The sequence below is a fragment of the Delphinus delphis genome, chromosome 2 (genome assembly GCF_949987515.2).
Source record: "Delphinus delphis chromosome 2, mDelDel1.2, whole genome shotgun sequence".
Classification (NCBI taxonomy): domain Eukaryota; kingdom Metazoa; phylum Chordata; class Mammalia; order Artiodactyla; family Delphinidae; genus Delphinus; species Delphinus delphis.
In genome coordinates, this window is record NC_082684.1 from 158,135,874 (window position 1) to 158,157,047 (window position 21,174).

At 51.4% G+C, this 21,174-nt stretch overlaps 1 protein-coding gene across 1 annotated transcript; it reads left to right on the forward strand.

The window, feature by feature from the left end:
• The first annotated feature begins 1,148 nt into the window (after positions 1 to 1,148).
• Positions 1,149 to 20,995, forward strand: ECHDC3 (enoyl-CoA hydratase domain containing 3). Its single transcript, XM_060006037.1, is given in 7 exon segments — positions 1,149 to 1,497; positions 5,707 to 5,763; positions 5,765 to 5,826; positions 7,430 to 7,527; positions 11,761 to 11,797; positions 11,800 to 11,960; positions 17,145 to 20,995. Coding segments are annotated over 7 exon segments (885 nt in total). The 5' UTR covers positions 1,149 to 1,327; the 3' UTR covers positions 17,445 to 20,995.
• The last annotated feature ends 179 nt before the right edge of the window (positions 20,996 to 21,174 follow it).

The following is a 21,174-nucleotide window of genomic DNA, read 5'->3' on the forward strand; positions in this document are numbered from 1 at the left end:
GTGTCTCAGAGTTCTGCCCCAACTGCCTGAATGGAACGAGGACCAAGAAAATGGAGTGAGTGGTGGTGTTGGTAGAGATGTCAATTGATATTTCAAAATATTATTCTGTACATAAGTGATCTGTCCAATTATGAAGCTGAGAATTAAAGGGGGCCTCACTCAAAGGAATCCAGTGTGTGACTATTTTAAGCCACTGTGCAACCTCAATAGCCCCGCCTGTAGATGCCTTTGTATAATTGTTATCCTTGCAAAATTTCTCAGTGTCAAAGCCCGAGGAGGGTCCTGGGCATGGTGTCAACCCTACAGACTGGAAGATCTTTGAGGGCCCAGACCCTTCCTTCCAAGTATCCTGCAAATCTCCAGACTTTAGGAAGTTAAGGAATACAGGAAGCAGTTAACTAGCAAATGACAATGAGGATCTTCTCATCACACTTCAGCTCTCAGCCGCAGGATGTGCCCTGTCTCGTGCCAGCCACTTAGATCCTGAAAAGGGCCTCCCTTTCCCTCCTTGGTGCATTGGGAAAACGCAAGATATAAACGTAGATCCCACGGGTTCTCGATAAGAGAAGACACAAAGCATTTAAAAGCCAATACCTGAGTGGGATACAGCTCAAGTAGTGACCTGGGATCACATGAGAGGCCTGGGATAGGATGGGTAGGATAAAGCAATTTGTAAAAAGGTGACGTCCCTAGCTCACATCATTCGCTACCTGCCGACACTTCATTTTTCTCCTAATCCAGGCAAACCACTATGTTCTTGGTGTTGTAACAAAAAGGAGCAAGCTACACCACTCCTCGCCTCCTTAAACCCTTTCATCTGGCCTTGCAAGGGAAAAAACTCTCAGAGCTTGCCTGAAGGTTTAGAGTCGCTCACCCCAGAACCAACCTCTCAGCTCCTCCCGGGAAGGGCGCCAAGGACCCGGGGGCGGGGCGGCGCGGGGGAAGGGGCGGTGCGGGGGGAGGGATCAGAGGCGGTGTAGGGATATCGGGGGCGGGGCTCGGGGGTGGAGCAAGGGTGGTTGGGGCGCCAGGGGAGGGGTTACGGGGGGCGGAGCGTCGGGGCGGGGCCGGAAGACTAGGGGACCCGGGCGGTGGGGTGGGGCGGGGCGGCAGGGACCCGGGGGCGGGGCGGCGGGGGCTGGGTCCGGCCAGGGAGAAGAGTCCGGTCGAAACCTGGGCCTGCGATCCCCGACTCGGTTTTGCCCGCTGTCCGGATCGGTCGAAGCGCAGCTGCCCGGCTCGCTCCCGCGCCCCTCGGAGCGCCCAGAGCCCCCGGTCCTTGGCGTCGAGCTCAGCGGCGTCCGACCCCGGCGCGTCTCTGGCCGCCATGGCCGCCGCCGCGGGCCTGCGGGCCTTGGGGGTGAAGGGGTCGGGCTGGCTCCGGCGCGGGCCGTGGCCTCCGCTCACCGCCGGCTTCTGCAGCGGGGGACCGGCCGGGGTCGGGCGGCCGGAGCCGGGGTCGCGACCCGCCAGCACGCGGCAGCGGGACGGCATCAGGTCAGCGGCCCGCGGGCGTGCGGGGCTGTTCCCAGGGAGGGTGGCCGGCGGGACCCGGGAAGAGAGAGGGGCGGAGGAGGCCGGGCAGCCGACCGCGCCACCCCACGCGGAGTACAGTGAGGCTCCGTCAGTGGTCAGCTCCGCCCACCACGGAGCCCAGTTTATCCATCACAGCGGATCGGTCCGGCGGAGAAGTCCGACGTGGAGGGAATCCGCGGATGCTGCGTTTACAGACGTCCCTTGCCTGGGCCCAGTGGCCTTCGCGACCCTGCAGGACGCACACGGAGGATTTAAGTGGGGCTACCTGGGAGGCCTCCAGCACTGCCTTTAAACCCAGGCCAAGTCGACAGTGCAGTTGGGCTCAGCGTGGGCAGCCTTGTGGGAGGCGCCACCGCTGCTGTACCTTTGAGAAAGCCCTTCAGTAGAGGGTTCTGTGCCTCACAAACTTGACCTGGCTCCGAGGCGAGGTCAGGCATAGCCGAGCTGCTCCTTGGCCATCATCTAGAAGTGCCCACGTGAGGGCAGGTAAATAAATAGGCTAAAGGACACAGGGTACTGAGCTCTGCCCTGTGGCTCAACAAGCCTAAAACCCTTTTACAAAAACATACCAGGGCACAAACTTGAAAGTGGACGGTGGCGTGATAAAGGTAGAAGGCCCCAGCCCCATCCAGGCCTCACTCTGACGTTTGCCTGGCCAGGGCAAGAGTGCAGAGGGAGGCCTAGGTAGCATGTCTGAGTATTTAGACCTTACAAATCAAGCTGTGAAATATGTTTTCTTCTCCTCCCCTCACGAGTAGGCCGTCCTAAGACCTGGAAGGCTGTGTTTCAATTTACAATCCCCAGGCTCCTAGGAACTCCCCCAAAGCAGGAGAGAGCCTGCAGCTTTGTTCTTTCCTTCCCACCCTGTGCTGCCTGCCTGCCCCACCTCTCCACCCCTCCCTCCTGCTGCTCTGCCAGGGGCTTGGCACACAGGTCTGCAGACACCCCGTGCAGCATGCCCACAATCTGTCTAATCCTTCACCCCCTACAGACAACTGCTCACAGCCACCCTCTGGGCCTAATGGTTCCCACTGCAGAGCCAGGGAATTCCAGGGTTTCAGGTGACTGGGGCGGGGTGTGGGAGAGGGTGGTGATTTCGAGGTGGGCACATCCCAACTTCCCAGTGGACTCCTTGCTCACCTGGAGGGGCACCGCTAGAAGAGGGCCCGGGCAGGGGCCCTCTTGCCCATTTTCAAGGGCACTTCTGTTTTTGCAAATCTGGCCCATTTGGCACGGCAGCCAGGCAACAGAAGATCTCATTGATTCTCCAGAGTTAAACATGAATCAGAAGCGGGGATGGTGGGAACAATCTATCATACATGCTGGGAATGGTTTAGTAGCAAGGAAGCCCGGAGGCCAGCGCTAAAGCAGAACTATGTCAGGCACTAAGTGGGTGAGCTGGAGCAACTCACTCAAGTGTTCCTTTTCAAAGCTGCTTCTCTCGGTGGCAGTACTGCCGTGTAGTGAGGGCCAGCTCAGAGTTGGGTACTGTGCTCGGCGCTACACACTCCTTATCCCAGCCCTTACTACAGCCCACTAGGTAGATAACGCCACTTGACAGGGTTCAGAGAGGTAACAGCCTGTTCGAGCACACATGGCCAGGAGGTAGGGTTGCCAGGAGTCAGAGAAAGGCCCATCCGCCTCCAAACTTGTCATCACTCTTGCCGTGCCATCTCAGGGTACTTGCCACTTAGGTTTAAAAGAGATGCCAAAAAACTAGACAAGGTTAAAATCCACAGCAGTGATGGAACTGGCCATGAAAAACAAATGCTCTTTTTGGTCATGAATTCAGTCAACAGATACATGTTGAGTGTTGCCCCTGTGTGGGAATCTGGCAGTGTCTTGCCTCCTGGACCTTCTGGTGGTTTACGCCGATAGGATGGCCTTCCGACAGCTCACTGTGGCATCTACAGGGACCATCTCTTGCCCCGTGAATGGAAAGTTTACATTTTTTAAAAAATAAATTTATTTATTTTTTGGCTGCATTGGGTCTTTGTTGCTGCGCGTAGGCTTTCTCTAGTTGTGGCGAGCGGGGGCTACTCTTCGTTGTGGTGCATGGGCTTCGCATTGCGGTGGCTTCTCGTTGCGGAGCATGGGCTCTAGGTAGTTGTTCAGTAGTTGTGGCACTGAAATTGTGGCTCAGTAGTTGTGGCTTGCGGGCTCTAGAGCGCAGGCTCAGTAGTTGTGGTGCACGGGCTTAGTTGCTCCGTGGCATGTGGGATCTTCCCGGACCAGGGCTCGAACCCGTGTCCCCTGCATTGGCAGGCGGATTCTTAACCACTGCGCCACCAGGGAAGCCCCGGAAAGTTTACACTTTTATCAACTGCCCTGGTGGTGACCTCACTCTTAAAGAGATCCTCTCTCAAGAGGGGTGGTGTTAAAGCTCCAGGTGCAAGACATCCCATGTTCTGAACCAAGGTAGCCACTGGGGGAATTCAGACGCGTGAGATTCTGAGGAGGTATTATCCACGGGGTTTGATATCCTGTGGAATGAGGAACGGAGCCATTGGGCAATCCAGGATGGCTTTCTGAGATAAGCGAAGGGGGAGGGGCCGCTGAGGTCACTGGGGGAAGACGCCCAAGGGGCGCCTCGGTGGAGGAGTCCCGGAAGCAGGCCGGTGAACTTGCGGGTCTGGAGCTCAGAGAGAGGTTTGAAGTGGGGCAAAGACTGGGCGTGGTCAGCACAGAGGTGGTAGCTGATGCCAAGGCCACGGTGAAGTGGCCCGGGAGGAGTGTATGGAACAAGAAGAGGGCAAAAGAGGGGACTCTGAGGGTCGTGGCCTTTGGGGCTGAGAAGAAGGCTAGGAGCCCGTCACGGAAGTAGAGAAGGAGCAGCAAGAGAAGCACCAGAAAAACGGGGGGGAGGAGCGTGTTTCCAGAAGGCGAGCAGGACCACGGCGGCCACTGGGTTTGGTTCTGGCAATCGGGAGAGTCTTGGCAGCAAAGCTTCAGTGGAGTAGCAGGCACAGAAGCCCGGTGACCCTGGGTTGACACAGCAGTGGAAATATAAGATTCAAAAAAGAATGAGGGACTTCCCCGGTGGCACAGTGGTTAAGAATCCGCCTGCCAATGAAGGGGACACGGGTTCGAGCCCTGGTCGGGGAAGATCCCACATGCTGAGGAGTAACTAAGTGCGTGTGCCACAACTACTGAGCCTGTGCCCTAGAGCCCACGAGCCACAACTACTAAGCACATGTGCCACAACTACTGAAGCCCGTGCGCCTAGAGCCCATGCTCTGCAACAAGAAGCCACCGCAGTGAGAAGCCCGCGCACTGCAATGAAGAGTAGCCCCCGCTCGCCTCAACTAGAGAAAGCCCGCGCGCAGCAATGAAGACCCAACACAGTCAAAAATAAATAAATTTATATTAAATTAAAAACACTTATTAAGAAAAAAAGAATGAGGAAGGCAGAAAACGTGGGTGGAGATGGATGGGAAACAGATAGAAAATATACAACAATCATCTGGTGTCTGGCTCGTTGCCCATTCCATATAAGATCAAAAAGAAGACATTTCTATGTTTAGGCAGTAAGATGAAAATCCAGGTTATTATCACCAGCACGTGGGGTACTTAAAACAGCAAGCAGGCCTTTGAACACCAGCTTTTGGGGGATGACGTCCCGGACGCCCTCTTGCTGCGCAGTTCTTCACGTATCACCCCATTCTCAAACAGGAACGATTTTGCTGAATTACAGGATGTCACTACAGAGAAGGTAAGACAGTGTTGTCAGATACGCATATTGGCATCTGCATCTCAGCTGCCTCTTCTGTGGGGTGGGTGGGAGGAGATTTGGGGCCATATTTTCTCTCCAGACCCTGCCGCTGTCTTACAGACCTCGCAGCCACTCAGTCTGGGCGGCGATGATTTTGGAACTGCTGCGTCTTGCCCTTTCTGTGGAGGTGGCAGTAATGGTTCTGAGAGCAAACTTGGAGAAAAAGGGAAACAACTCAAGGGAAGAGAGAGAGCCCCACGTGCATCTCAGGTCGTCTCCTTGTCTTGACCTGGCTGTCACTCCCGAGAGTTGACAAACCCTCTCAATGGCCTCTGAGCGCCCACAGCTCTCTTTTCTGGGGTTTTTTAAATAGCTCCCAAATTAGAAAGGAATTGCAAGGGGTCCTTACTTGTTCTGACTTGGCACATGACCCGGTAATTATAAATTGTTCTTCGCAGGAGCATTGTCTTAAGCGATCCAAAGAGAAGAAACGCGCTGTCACTGGCGACGCTGAGATCTCCAAAACGACATTCTTCACGAAGCCGAAAGCCAAGATCTGAAGGCCATTATTATTTCAGGTATTGGTCAGGTGTCCATCCTCAGTGTTCTGCAGAGCCCAGAAGAGGTGTCTCAAAATTCTTTGGTTAACTAGGGCATTCCCTCCTTTAATGGGAGAATTATTTTGAAGCTCCTAAACTTGTGTATGGTGGGAACCTTGGTGCTGACACTACTAACTGTGGAAATTATGGCAAAGATTACTGTGCAGTGAAAATATGTCTTTTCCTTTCTGTTGGATACTAAACATTGCCACTCATGGCTATGCTGGTCTTCCCATCAAAAGCAGAGCACTGATTTCCTCGTGGACCTTATATGATGGGTTTAATCGCCAATCCTTTTGGTAGACTGCCTAGTCGGCTAGGACACTCGATCGGTTTGTCTTTCAGTTCTTACCAGGCTCTCAACTGAGATGAGCAGTCTTCTTCAACGGTGCCAGAAAGGGTGCCACATTTTGCCCAATTCTTTCCTTGCTCTTCTTCCAGTAAGAATTTTTACCAAATTATCTGGTGATGATGGCAGTGGTATAAATAATAGCAATGTCAGTATTTTTAAAGCCTCCACAGACAAGTAATATGGATGATGCTCTGTGATGCTTTTTTTTAAAAAAATTAAGGATCAGGGCTTCCCTGGTGGCGTAGTGGTTGAGAGTCCGCCTGCCGATGCAGGGGACACGGGTTCGTGCCCCGGTCCGGGAAGATCCCACATGACGCGGAGCGGCTGGGCCCGTGAGCCATGGCCGCTGAGCCTGCGCGTCCGGAGCCTGTGCTCCGCAACGGGAGAGGCCACAGCAGTGAGAGGCCCGCGTACCACAAAAAAAAAAAAAAAAAAAAAAAAAAAATTAAGGATCAGTGTTTCTGGAGAATGTGACCTTCTTATCGGTGGTTGAATATACATTTTCAACTGTTTTATGTGGTGAAGAGAAAAGAAATAGAGCTGTTTGAGGTCAGCAGTCGGGGGCGTGACCCGGATGCAGGAAGGCAGCTCACCTCCAGATGGCGCCATTTCCTCCCTTGCTGCCTGTCAGAACCGCCAGGACAAGAGGAAATACGAAGAAGTGTTTCCAGCTTATCAGTGGAATTACACTTTGTTGTGGTGGTTAATGACAACAGTGACAATAAAACCACCTCCTCAGGTCCCTTGTTTATAAAATAAAGGGATTCTCTTCACACTTTGACCTTCCTGACTCCAGCCCTAGGGGTGGCCCGCTGTCTACAGGCTAAATGACAGGGGCGCTGCTGAAGGCCTGGTGGATTTATGTGGCCCTGGGTCAGTCGGTATACTCAGGCCAGACCAAGTCCCAAAACAAAATTGTGGGACCAAAGGGACGACTCTGAAAAGAGTACCGTCGCCTTGGTCCCTGAGCCTTCTCCTTTTTGTAATTGTGTGTCTTCATTGGTTTCCACCAGGGGCCTTTTAGAAAACAGATGCCTCACCCTGCACTGTCATCATAAAATACTGGCTGCAGCTTTTCAGGCTATCTGGAATTATTCTTATCAAAATCGGGCCATTAACTTTCTCTAAGCGTCCACAGCATCGATACGCTCGCTCCCTGAAGTTATTCACAGCCCCAGCTCTGGCTGTTTACATCTCTGTCTTTTCTTTGCTCAACTGGAAACACTGCAGCTGAGGGGCCTGTATTTTCTTCTGGGCATGATTGAAAGGAACTGACGGATGAGCACGGCCCAGATTATCACGCTGAAGTGTTCCGAACCTGTTCTGAGGTAAGCCAGGGTGCCAGTTGACATTGCAAGCCTGAGAGTGATAACAGTATTAAATATTGAATTAGGCTTCTAGCTTACAGATAAGGTCTTAAGCTATGAGACGTCACCACTGCAGAACTATTGAAACCTCTATGGTCATTGGCAAACCCTTCATCCAAGCAACTATTTGGTGTAGACTTTTCAGAAGTGACCATGGTTGGCTTTTGATCTTGCCATAGGCCAAAGAAAGGAAAACATAAGCTGCGACTCAAGAGTTGCCATCTCTGCCTTAAGGGGGTATGTCTTGGTATCCATGTCTTAAGTAAGAGGTAAAGGGTAGAAATGTACATCTTTAGAGAGGAAGAATATTAAAAGTTTTAAAATTTTAAACTAAAACAACTCTGTTAATGGCAAAGAGAGCATTCATAACAATAATGATTACTATTTTTTTATTTTTATTTTTTTTGCGGTATGCGGGCCTCTCACTGTTGTGGCCTCTCCCGTTGCGGAGCACAGGCTACGGACGCGCAGGCTCAGCGGCCATGGCTCACGGGCCCAGCCGCTCCGCGGCATGTGGGATCTTCCCGGACCAGGGCACGAACCCACGTCCCCTGCATCAGCAGGCGGACTCTCAACCACTGCGCCACCAGGGAAGCCCTTAACAATAAGGATTTTTAAAATTATTTTCAAATGCTTCTTTCAACTAACCTTCAGTCTTTTGTTTCACATTAATGATGCTTATAGGACATTCCGCTGTTGTGTTTGCCAGGACTTGGTGCTTTAAAAGTTATTTTTCTACTAATCTGGTATGTTTGGTCGAAATAGAAAATCATTGTAGAGAACCAGTGGAGCCCTTCCATCCTCCCTAAAGGGCCTGTTTTGGTCACTTTTCTGTGGTATCTTCATGAACTGAGATCTAAACAGCAAAGGACCACAGGGGAGCTGAGATTCTACCCCGGACAAAGGCCAGATCTTCTGGAAGCTTCCACCCCATGGATGCCTCCAACTCACTGAAAAAAGACGCATACAGGACCTCACCCTGATGTAGTAAAATAGGACCTGAAGTACACTGACTTCTCTAATACTTTTTTGAAGAAAATCACATTGCCCTGGATAAATCTGAACACCGTGAACTTGTGTGAGATTTCAGTTTGCAAGTGTAATCAGCAGGCAGATGGGAACAGAATGAGCTAGGTATTTCCCCGTTCAGTTTATGCACGAGAACAGGGGATGGAAGAAAGGAAGAAATATCTGGATTGTCTCTGCATCTAAGTTCTGTAGCAGATTTGTCACAGACCACAAGTGCCGCATGACGGTTAGTTATTTACAGATCAGAAATGGGGCAAATTGAAAATGAGAAGAAACACCTGGTCAGGGAAGAGCGAACGTCACCTCCCTTGGGCAGATGTGGGGGGCTTTCGCTGGAGGCCCGTCCTGGTCTCTTCTTTCGGCCCGTTCAAGTTTGAAGGTGGAAACCCTGGTCCAGGAAGAGTCTTCCCTCCTCCTCACACCCACCACTGACGTGACAAAGGGACAGGGACACTTGCTTTGGGAACGAGCGTAAAACCCTCCATGATGCTGTTCAGTGAGGCTGGGGCAGAGTTAAATTTATGTCCCATTTTGGAATAGGCAGGACCAAAACAAGTACTGAATTTAGGAGGCAAAATAGGAGGACTAATCATTCTTGACAATCAAGGGATTGGTTACCCAGCTGGTGTATTAGCTAGGTTCCCCTGTCTTCCCTGAATTGCTCTCTAACTTTATTTAAAATATTTTCTAATTATAAAAGTAATAGAGGGCTTCCCTGGTGGCGCAGTGGTTGAGAGTCCGCCTGCCCATGCAGGGGACACGGGTTTGTGCCCCGGTCCGGGAAGATCCCACGTGCCGTGGAGCGGCTGGGCCCGTGAGCCATGGCCGCTGAGCCTGCGCGTCCAGAGCCTGTGTTCCGTAACGGGAGAGGCCACAGCAGTGAGAGGCCCGCGTACCGCAAAAAAAAAAAAAAAAAGTAATAGATACTTCTTATAGAAAATTTGGAAAATCTAGAAGAATAAAAGGAAGAAAAATAAATTACTGATACTACACCCATGATATACCACCCAGAGAGAACTGTAATTAATATTTTGCTGTATTTCTTTTTCATCCTTTCCCATGTGTACCCATTTGTTTGAATGATCATACATGGGTGTGATTATACAGTATAATTGTGTAATATCATCATAGCACTGAATGCTTACTATGTGCCAGGTGATACTTTGAGAACTTTAGACATGTTAATTTACATAATCTTCCTGTTCTGTAAGGTTGTTACTATAATTATACCCATTTTACAGATGTGAAGACTGAGGGATAGGAAGAAAGTAAGTGATAGCTGGGGTGTCAGTACCCAGCAGCCTCTCTGCAGACCACCATGCTGATATTTCTCTCAGAAAATTTCATTGTAATGAGAATGTAGCATTCCATTGCATTGGAATATATTTTAGTTTATATAGCCATTTACTTATTTTTGTATATTTATATTATTTATAGCTTTTACTATTATAAAATAATGATTTGGTGAACATCTTGGTCCAGACAGCTTTTTGCCCTATTTCAGATTATCTCTTAGAATTCCTAGATCGAGGGTAGGATATTTTTAATGTTGGTGATCTACTGGATTGCCTAAGTATTTCCCAGCAGCTTGTGTGGAATCTCAGCCCTTCCTAGACGACAGGCAGGAGACAGGCTGTGCCACCCAAGTCACAGCCAACTGACTCTTCCTACCTTCAGCTGATCAGGTGACGGATGACACTCAGAGCTGAAACAGTCTTTTCTGCCTCTGCAGTCAGGCCTTACATGCTGTTGTGCAGCCTGCTTGCTACTGTGTCCCCTGAGAAGCAGCGCTGCCCCTCACCCTCCCCATCCTCACGTATGTGCACGAACCCCCTGCACCCACCAGCAGTTTGGGTGCTGGTACGTGTATGTGCATTCCTCTGGAGGAGGGTCAATAGCATTTACCAGATTCTCAAAAGGCGAACCCCCAATTCCTGATATCAGGAATATGATATCATATCCCTAACTATATAATTGGTCACTTTATAATAAAGCTGACAAGTACCAAATGTTCATGAGCACAAAAGGTAAGTTCCTCAGGCAAAACCTTGGGATCCGTGAAGGTCGTTTTCCTTGGAGCGGCTGCGTGGGAAGCAAGGCCAGGTCCCCGCCTCCCCTCCCTCCTGCCGGGGTCGAAGGGCAAACATTTATACACTGAAGTCACCATAGTAACACAATCTGTTTAGAGTGTCACGGAAAAAATGGAGAAATTAGCCAAGTTACTTCATAAGCTGCAAAACTAAGTTAAAGTTCTGGAGATTTTGGGGGGGAGGGGTCTCACCTGAGCCAGTTTCCAGCTACCCTCTCTGTGCCAATGCATTTTAGAATTTTGTTTATTTTATTTATGTATTTATTTATTTTCCGGTATGCCGGCCTCTCACTTTTGTGGCCTTTCCCGTTGCGGAGCACAGGCTCCGGACGCGCAGGCTCAGCGGCCATGGCTCACGGGCCCAGCCGCTCCGCGGCATGTGGGATCCTCCCGGACCGGGGCACGAACCCATGTCCCCTGCATCGGCAGGCGGACTCTCAACCACTGCGCCACCAGGGAAGCCCTGGAATTTTGTTTATTTTGATGACAGCAGGGTGTTCCCCACCATCTTAATAGAATTGAGAGAGTATCATGGTGGTAATTGGAGAAGTAATTACTAAGGAAATTACTTCCCAGGCCCTTTCCCACCTGTTTCAGACTTTTAACACAAGAGCTCCACGCAGGCACCTTTGGGACAGAACTGCTTGTTCCCCAGAGGTCAAAGTCAGCCCTCTTCTGCAGCGGGGTTGCTAGGGGAGCGGTTGAGGGGATAGCATCCTCACAGAAATCATGCTTAGGGACAGACCAGGGGCCTGGAGTCAGACAGAGGTGGCTCAGACCCCATAGCCGCCCTCGCAGATCTGGTGGCCTTAGGGGGTTACTTCCCCCGTGAGCCTTGGTGTCCTGGTTCCTTCCTCCTGGATCTCGGGAAGACCAAATCACACAGTCTGGCTCACCGTCGATATTTAATGAAAATTATTCTCTTTGTGACTTCCCCTACCCTTTTTGTCATAGAATCTGATACACTGATAGCATATGAAAAGGGCTCTGAAAACAGTAAAGTCACATAAAATCCTGAGTGTTACTGTCGCACCTCACTCTTGGATGGAAGCGAAGCAGGTGTGTTTGCTCTTCAGGTCATGATGCTGATCCAGACCCACCCGGTCCCCATCATCGCATGGTGAACGGCCTGGCCACTGCCGCCGGGTGTCAGCTGGTTGCCAGCTGTGACATTGCTGTGGCGAGTGACAAGTCCTCCTTTGCCATGCCGGGCGTGAACATCGGGCTCTTCTGCTCCACCCCCGGGGTGGCCTTGGGGAGAGCGGTGCCGAGAAAGGTAACTGAACTGCCTGCACCTCCTTGCTAACGGTGATCCTCCAGTGCCTGTGAGGGTGAGTTCCAGAACTTTCTTGTTGAAAGTACCGTTTGATTCAGGACATTCTGCCCAAAGCAGACCTGGCTGAATGTACTAATGTCTCGTGTTGGGAGGTTATCCCAGTGGCTGTCAGTTTGTAAGTCACTGCTTTTCATTCTTGCCTACCCCTCAATACAGCTGGTTGGGTTTTTAGATATGCTTTGTTTTCATAAAGGTGAACATTTTTTGCACTTATTTGAAATGCAATTCAGACACAGTTTTGTTGCATGGAAAGGTTGCCCATGAGCTATAATAGCATGGTGACATATGCCAGTATAAGAGGCTAGAACATTCTGTCGCTGGCTTCCTGTTTGCCAGCAATCTGTCTCATTCCAGAACGGACTGAAAGTAGCTGATACACTGAGTGTGTCAGGTTTGCAGTGGTTGCAGGAATGTCCTGTACATGGTGTGTCGAATCTGCCCCAGAAGGAGCTGCATTGCCAGAGTTGTTCTGTTGTTGCTAACCTGAGTGAAGTCCACTTTCTTCACAAACTTTCCTCCTTCCTATAACATCATAAAGAATGTTTACTGAACAGCTCTTAAGTGGAAACCGGTGGTTTCCTTGTTTTCCTTGTAAGGAAAAATACATCCTTATTCTCAACTGGAAATCTGTTTTTAAAGGGGGTGCCAGAGTCATAGCAAGTAGGGAATCTAAATTGCTTTCTAGAATATATTAACCATTTTAGCATCAACTAGGAAAATTAGCAGTTGCTCATATGCCGGAGGCACAAAAGCAATGAGCCCCAAGGGAAATCAAGCCGCAGGACCAAGAGGTTCAGGAGAGCACACCTGCCTTTCATGCACCTCATTAGCTTTTACAGAAATGTGTGTTTCTGAGAAAATTCTGGTGACAGATACCTACAAACACATACACTTATGAAAACCAGCTGGACATGGGCTCCATGTTGGAAAAGGTGACCCTCAGAACACAACAGCTTGCTCCAGGGTCCTCAGACCCAGGGGGGTGTCTGGATCCCACCAGGATACACATTTACCTTAAATGTTACGTATTAATTCAATAAATACTTCTTCAGTCCCCGCCTGGTGCCAGCACATTAAATTAAAATGCATCACAAAGTTATCGTCAGAGCTTATGAACGAAGTATCTTGTAATTGTGCAAATCAAATCTCCAGGCCTTTTGCACATTAAAGGTGGTTGCTTGGCCAACCTGCTGCTGTTCAGCTTTGACACCTAACATTCGGGAAGGTTCCATGTTAAAGCATTTGAAAACTTTAAATCAGCCCTACTTTCCAGAAAAGAATCTATTCTTTCTCAAAACAAACTTTAGGACTCCCCTGGTGGCGCAGTGGTTAAGAATCTGCCTGCCAATGCAGGGGAGTGCGTTCAAGCCCTGGTCAGGGAAGATCCCACATGCCGCGGAGCAACTAAGCCCGTGTGCCATAACTACTGATCCTGCGCTCTAGAGCCCGTGCTCTGCAACAAGAGAAGCCCGAGCACCACAACGAAGGGTAGTCCCTGCTCGCCGCAACTAGAGAAAGCCCATACACAGCAACGAAGACCCAATACAGACAAAAATTAAAAATAAATTCTCATTTAAAAAAAATATTAAAAACAAACTTTAAAAATCAAGGCTTATACTTGAGTCCCAGAAACTTACAAATTGATCATATGTGTCAAATTTTAAATTCGTTTTCGAGAAGAAAGAAGGAAAAAATTTTTTGTCAAAGACAGGCCTTAAATTCCCAGGAAGCCCAGTTCTCAGAACCATGTTGCATAAATCTCACCTGCGTGGCCCGCCCCAGGAGGAAAACTAGGGATTCACAAAAATCTAAAACCGACCAAAACACACCTGCCTATCGTCAGTGCTTGGCTGCACCCACAGGGACGCATCCATACACGGGCCGCCACCTGCGTGGGTGACATGCCAGCGTTCCCGTGCACATCCGCCGGGAAGCAAAACTAGCAGGTGCCTTTGCAAAGTGGCCCAGTCGGGAAGCTCCGCCCCTTTCAACACGGCTGAGGCGGCAGGTGTGGGTCGCCAGTGCCCTCTGCTGGTCACCCTAGGGAACTGCCCAGCGTGCGAAGGACGCTGCCTTTTGTCCTGCAGAAACCGTGGCGAGGAGCTCTCGGGTTCCAGCCAGACTGAGCCTGGGCGTGAATCATTTATCACGTGTGCAAAGTGTCCCCCTCCCCCAGCTTGAGTTAAATATGCATCTTCGTTGCACGTATAGACGACCTGCCTGGTGCAGCTGCTCCCTCCCGCAGTCAGAGCTGGTCTCACCCAGCCCCTAAAGCAGTGGGTACCACGGGCAGGGGGAGCATGTGAAAGACCAGAGCCCCGGCTTCCCAAACCAGTCAAGTCTCCGCGGGAACACTTGCTTCCTCCAGTTTACCCACAGTAACTGTGCATCTGCGGGATCTGAATTCCTAATTGATTAGATCAGAGTAGAACTTGCAAGATGGAGAGGATGTTAAGTGAAAACCTTGCTACCCAGCCCGCGTGCGGATCACCAGAGAGCCTGGGAACAGGGGGGTCTCAGGCCCCCCCCCCCGACCCACCGCGTCAGAATCTGCATGTTAACGGTGACGCTGTGGCCACCACAGGCGTATGTTCAACAGCCCACCTCACGGAAGGGCTGGGGTCTCAGTGACTCACCGGAGGTCTCCCGGCTGATGAAGTTAACCCATGATCCCCTGTCAGGTCCCTCCCTTCCGGTCCTGCCGAATCGCAGCCCTAATGCTGACGCACCACCATCTAGTTCTTCTCCTACACGTGCCTTGAGGAACCCCAGAGACGCCTCTGCTTTAAATAATCAGGGGCCTTGATACCTAAAGCCAACATTGGAGATTCATACAAATTTACAGGAGGAAGAAGCCTGTTAATAACAGGCACTGCATTTACTAGGGGCCTCCTGGGTGCCTCGCACTGTAGTATAAGTTTTACACAGCTTTCTCCAATCTTCACAATTCTGCAGGAGAATGGGAATCTTTACTGCCATTTTTTCAGATGAGGAAACAGACTCAGAGGGTTCAACTGCCCCCTTAAGTTTGTGTGGTTGGTAAGTGGGATTGGAACTTGGGGACATCAGACACCGGGGTCAGCCTTGAAGGTCAGCCTTGGCTTCAAGTGCTTTTTGTTGCTTTTAATACAGATACTCCGGGAAGAGGAAGTATAAAATCACCACCTTGTTAGGGGGACCCTAACAAGGGTTGATAACAGAAAAGGGTGAGAGGAGGTATTTTCTTCTCTCATCTGAAGTTGCAGGGGAAACAGTAAGTAAAGATTGTGCTAATTCGCCATAAAATAGGCTTTCTTTTTCTCAGGGAATGCCACTCTATTATCTGATCCGTGTGGGTACAACCCCTATAAATCAATGTGGTGCTAAATAGCGTTACCCCACCAGGCCGGTAAGGACACTGATGCCAGAGAGGGCCATGAACTAGGCAGGACCAGGTAGGAAGCTGAAGGCAGGCCAGGAACGTGAGTGCCCGGGACAGGGGGGGACTCTCGTGTTCTCTTGCTCCTTCCCCAGATCGGACCCCCTGGCCTCTGCCCTTCACTGGGACTCGCTGGGCGTCTTCAGGGGCGTCTTACTTAGCAGCCCTGGATCAGCAGCACCGGTTTTTAGCTCCACATTCACACAGGCACTTCAGACACGCTTTGCAGTGACAATGCTGTTCCTCTTCAACTATGAAATAGTCTCTGGCTCCTGCTGCCTCCAGCATGTCATCATGAAGTTTCCAAAATTGGACAACATTGGGATTTAGTCCTCTCCCCTAACTGCAGAGGAGAAAATGGGGCCAACATCGCCTTGTCCCTGGTGGCCAGTCCAGTCCACTGTGTGCTCCATCTGCACCTATGATGGCATCTGTACCCGCTTTCTGGCCTCTCCTCTTTCACCAAAGCCCAATCCCCCAGTGATACAATCTAGTCTCATGATTCAAAAAACCACCTTAATCGGTGGTTCTAATCTGGGAGCAGTACTGGTGCCAGGGGCCGTTTGGCAGTGCTTTGATTGTCACAAGTTGGGACAGGGGTACTGCTGCCCGGTAGATAGAGGCCAGGGATGCCACAAACATCCTACAATGCCCAAGACAGCCCCACACAACAAAAAAATTATCTGGTCCAAAACATACAATAGCCCTGAGGTTGAAAAACCATGACCTAAGTGCTGATGATACCGCAAGCTAGTCCAATGATCTATAACAAACCACCCTCAACTCAGTGGCTCCAAACAATAGTAATTTGTTTAGCTCGTGAATCTGCAACTTGGACAGGGCTCAGAGAGGAAGGCTTATCTCTGCACCACAGTGTCCGTGGCCTCAGCTGGGAAGATCTGGAAGGGGAGCATGACAGCTGGGGGTGGTGGTCTGAGGGCCCGCCCACTCCCACATCTGGCTGTTGAGGCTGCCACTCAGCTGAGACCTCAGCTGGGCTGGTCAGGGGCACACAGGCTGTGTCTCAGCCTCAGAGTGGCTCGGGCTTCCTCACGGCGTGGCAGCTGGGCTCCAAGCTCAACAGCCGGAGAGAAAGAACCAGTGGAAGCCGTGTCACCTTCTGACCCGGCCTCTGCAGGACTGTGGCATCACCTCTCCTGTACTGTGTTTGCCTCCATCCATCCACTCCTTAAATCACTCACCAGTAAATATCCTGGAGGCTGCCTACTATGTGCAAGGTACTCTTCTCGTGCTGGCGATACAGAAATAAACAGAAGAGTAAAAAAAAAAAAAAGTCTCTGACCCTAGTGAAGCTTATGTGCCAACAAAGGAGATAATACAATAAACAAAATGAATGTGTAAGCTATATAGTAAATGGTGAAAGTGCAAAGGAAGACAATGCAGCCCGAAGGGGGGATGGTGCTGGGGTGTGAGCTGTGATTTCAATAGAGTGGTGACACGTGACCTGAAGGAGATGAGAAGGGTCCCCCTCTCTCCTGGGTGCTCATGGATCCCGTCCTTGGCAGGAGTCTGGGGATGGAAGACCTCAGGGGTGATGGGGACATGGTGTTTGAGGAGCAGGTAACTGGGCCGAGCGTCACGGTACAAACAGTCTCTGCAGAGTGAAGCGGGGCGGGTGGGGCCTGGGCAGCGCTGGGTCGCAGGATGGCCGGTGCCTAAGTAACGGCCCCTGTCCCCTCCCACAGGTGGCCTTGGAGGTGCTCTTCACCGGGGAGCCTGTTTCTGTGCGGGAGGCCCTGCTCCACAGGCTGCTGAGCAGGGTGGTGCCGGAGGATGAGACCACGCAGATGGCGAGGAAGGTGGCCTCGCCGGGCCGGCCCGTGCTGTCGCTGGGCAAAGCCGCCCTCTACGGGCAGCTGGCTCGGGACCTCAGGACCGCCTGCCACCTCACCTCCCAGACTATGGTGGACAACCTGGGCCTGCCGGATGCCCAGGAGGGGGTCAAGGCCTTCCTCCAGAAGAGGAAGCCCGTCTGGTCACACTGAGCGGCCTCATCAGAGGAACCGGGGGCCGTGAGCCCAGTGGGCAGCGCTCAGGGTTTCCCCCCCCACCGACCCCACCCGTGACCTTCCGACCCCCAGACACCACCGCTGCCTCGCGACTGTAGCAGAACCAGCCTGCTTTTCCGGCATCAGTCACGTCTCAGTGCACGGGGTCTGGGTTATGAGTCAGCACTCCCTGGGGAAGGGGTGACCTGGAGAGTCGGGTGCTAACGTGAATGGAAGGGCTGTGAGCACACAAGAAAGCCCATGTGTGACGCTCCTTCCCAGGACCTTAGATGAGGGGATGCCCCCCCCCCCAGGGGAGAAGGTGAAGATAAAACTGAGGCGAGAAGGAAGGATTTCAGCCCGACTCTGTGACCGGAAAGGGCCCCCAAGGTGGAGGTGGTGCCGGTTGCCCACGACAGAAACATTGCAGATCTTCACGAGATGCTCTCCCCTCTGAAAATCTTCCTGATTCTATTGAGAAATAATCATGCCTCTGGCTTTGGGATAATCTTATGGGGTCTTTTAAAGATTACCTATTTAGAGAGACTGGTAATTTTAACTCCCCAACCAGACTGTAAGCCGGTTGAGAGAAAATCAATGAACTCTGTCTTTGATGCCTGTGCTGATGGACGTCTGGTAGGTGCCTGGTGCCTCTGTAACGAAGGTCCCTGCCACCAGGATACTGGGAACCTGGACCCTGGGCTAACCCTGAGGATAAAAGCATCAGGGAGAGAAAGGAGGGACGCAGAACACACATTGTCCCCACGAAGGATCACTTCCTCTGGAAGCATTTCCAAACTCTGCTCAGCTTCTGGTGAAGAATCCCGACTAGCCTCGAGCACTTGAGTTCCCCAAAGGTGGTTCAGGACCTAAACGTCTTACCTTCTCGCTTCTGGTCCACTTAGGCCCCGGAAATGGCCCAGACCTCGCCTCCGCCAGCTCACACCTGGGGCTGATCTTGTTTGTTAAGGCCAATTTTTTTTACCTATGATTAGAGTGGCCGTAAATGTAATTCGTACCAAAGACCCGTGAGGCGCTACCCGGTGGTTCTCATTCTAATCACAGGGGCAAGCAGCCCCTGGAAGGGAGGTCCCCTAGTGGGTTTCTATTGAGATTGGCCTTTTTTTTTTTTCTTTGCTAGAGTTTAGAAAGGTGAAAAAGAGTGTTTTCTTGGAGGGCTTCCCTGGTGGCGCAGTGGTTAAGAATCCACCTGCCAGTGCAGGGGACACAGGTTTGAGCTCTGGTCGGGGAAGATCCTATCCTACATGCCGCGGAGCAACTAAGCCCGTGCACCACAACTGCTGAGCCTGCGCTCTAGAGCCTGTGAGCCACAACTACGGAAGCCCACGTACCACAACTACTGAAGCCCACGCGCCTAGAGCCCGTGCTCTGCAAGAGAAGCCACTGCAATGAGAAGCCCACGCATCGCAACGAAGAGCAGCCCCTGCTCGCCGCAACTAGAAAAAGCCCGCACGCAGCAACAAAGACCCAACGCAGACAAAAATAAATAAATGTAAAAAAGAATGTTTTCTTGGAAAGGAGGAGCTTGTTACTGAGAATGTTCCTCAGAAGAAGAAAGATCATCAGAGCCACCAGTCCCTGGAGCCCAGTACACACCAGCACCCCCTGTACATCCTCATTCAGTCACCACCAGAATCCAGCAGAGCAGGGCCACCATCACCTCCAGCTTACAGATGGGTGGTGGAGACCGGGGAGGGGGAGGGTCTCAGATTCTGTCTGCTGATAAAGCCGTGGGTGCCCTCCACCCCCCACCGCCAGCTGCCCACCTTGTCGGGGAGCCTGGGCTGGAGGGAGGCCAGCCTGAAGACCTGACTCCTGCCCCTCAGCTTTCCAGAACCCAGGGCTGGACTAAGCGCGCCCCCCGGAGGACTTTGCCGGTGCACCGGGGACGTGGGATTTGACTCTTGGCAAATCACCAGTGGAGTTTTACTACGAATCTGATAAACAACTGTCTGAAATTTCAACCCAGGCTGTGAAGGACTGGCCGTCATGATCTGCTCAAAAATAATCCGCCGGTGGGGCCCCTGTGGGTTGCCCCCCGTGGGAGTTGCTGTGTGGCTGCTGATAGATCCCACAGTGAGGAGAGGGTGTTATAAACTCCGGGCTTCGGAGATAGTTAGCGAAGCCTTCTCACACGTCCCAAGGAAAACCAAGTTGCCTTTCCAGTTTCTGGATGAGCGGCACCATAGCCTCCAACCAGGAAATCCTCTGGCCTCTAGGCTGGCTTCCCAACCTGTGAGCTGAGGTGCCTCAGGGACTCACTATAAATCTTAATAATCGCCGGAGCAGAAAATAATCCAGAAGGAAAATCTGCTACCCAAACACCAGTGTCACATAATTCACCCCCACGGCAAATACAAATTGGGGGTGAATGCGCATCTCTGCTTCCTTCCACTGGGATATTGAATGAAAACGTTCTGATCACCACCACAGACGACGGCTTTTGGAAAGACTCGTGTGTTCATCTTTCCCTCTGTACCATTTACTGCTCAGGGAGCTTTACTGAGCTCAGCCCAGAAGATCCCACACCAGCAGATTCAGGGGCTAGAAAGTCAGCGAAAGGGGCCTTTGATTCTGCATGGCCTGGGGGAGACAGCATTCCCAAGGCCGGCCTCAGCCCCCCAAAAAAACAAACATGGCGCAAATAAATGACTAATTTTACACCAACAAATGGGGGGCCTGCCAGGAGATTTATTGAGCCGAAACTCTTGCCAGGCAGCCCTCGGAAGGAGCTCTTTCTGCTCCCCGGTATGTGCATTGGCCACAGTTGAGCCAGCATCTATATGACTCTGAATCCCGTGCCTCTGACACCACACCGCAGTCCTCCCAATGTACCGAAAAGATCACAGTTCCAGCCTGGAGAGACGGACGACCAATGCACTCAAAGGAAACCGATCAGAAATGGCAGAGCCAAGGCAACGCAGCTTTGCTTACCGAGGAGATGCAGGAGAAGCACAGATTCAACCTCGAAGAACACCGAGTTCAAGTCCGAGGATTGCCACCCTCTAGCTGTGTGACGGTGCAGGTGACGGAGCCTCTTTCAGCGCCCAGGTCCCCTTCTGGGACCCTCGTGTACTCCCGGTTCTGACACTGCAGATTCTACAGCAATGGAAACTTGCTGTGAAACCTGAAACAGGTAGCTTTGCTCAGAGAAAATGCTCTTTTACAAAAGGAGAAGAAGGGCCTCTTTCCCTAGAAGCGGTGAACAGTGAAAACACCTGATTACATTGGAGAACGAGAAATCCATTATGGAGGCTCGGAGCCTGGGGGCCACACCTGAACCTTTTAAAAACGTCCGGCTGGGAAGCACCTGCAGAGTGAAATCGGCAATCATCCTAATTTTGTCTAGGGGCCCCCTTTCCTCTCTCCGTCCTCTGAAAACCCACTGCACTAAGCTTTTAAATTGTTTTAAAATATTTGACTAATGAATGATTATTCTTTCCTGGCAGTCATCAAGAGGCCAGAGTTCAAATCAGCCTTATTGAAGCTCACTTGTTACCGTTAATAAACTTAATGAAATTTCAGTCTTGCAAGGGTTTTTCTTTCATGTTCTGGAGCCCAGAATGTATTTTTCAGGTCCCAAACAGAGGCCCGCCCCCCCCCCCCCCCCCCCCCCCCCCCCGGAGAAGCTGGCAGGCCGTCCTGGGCCTGCAGGATGGGAGGGCCTGGCTCCTCTGGCTCCCTGGGGGAGGGGAGGCTGCTGTCC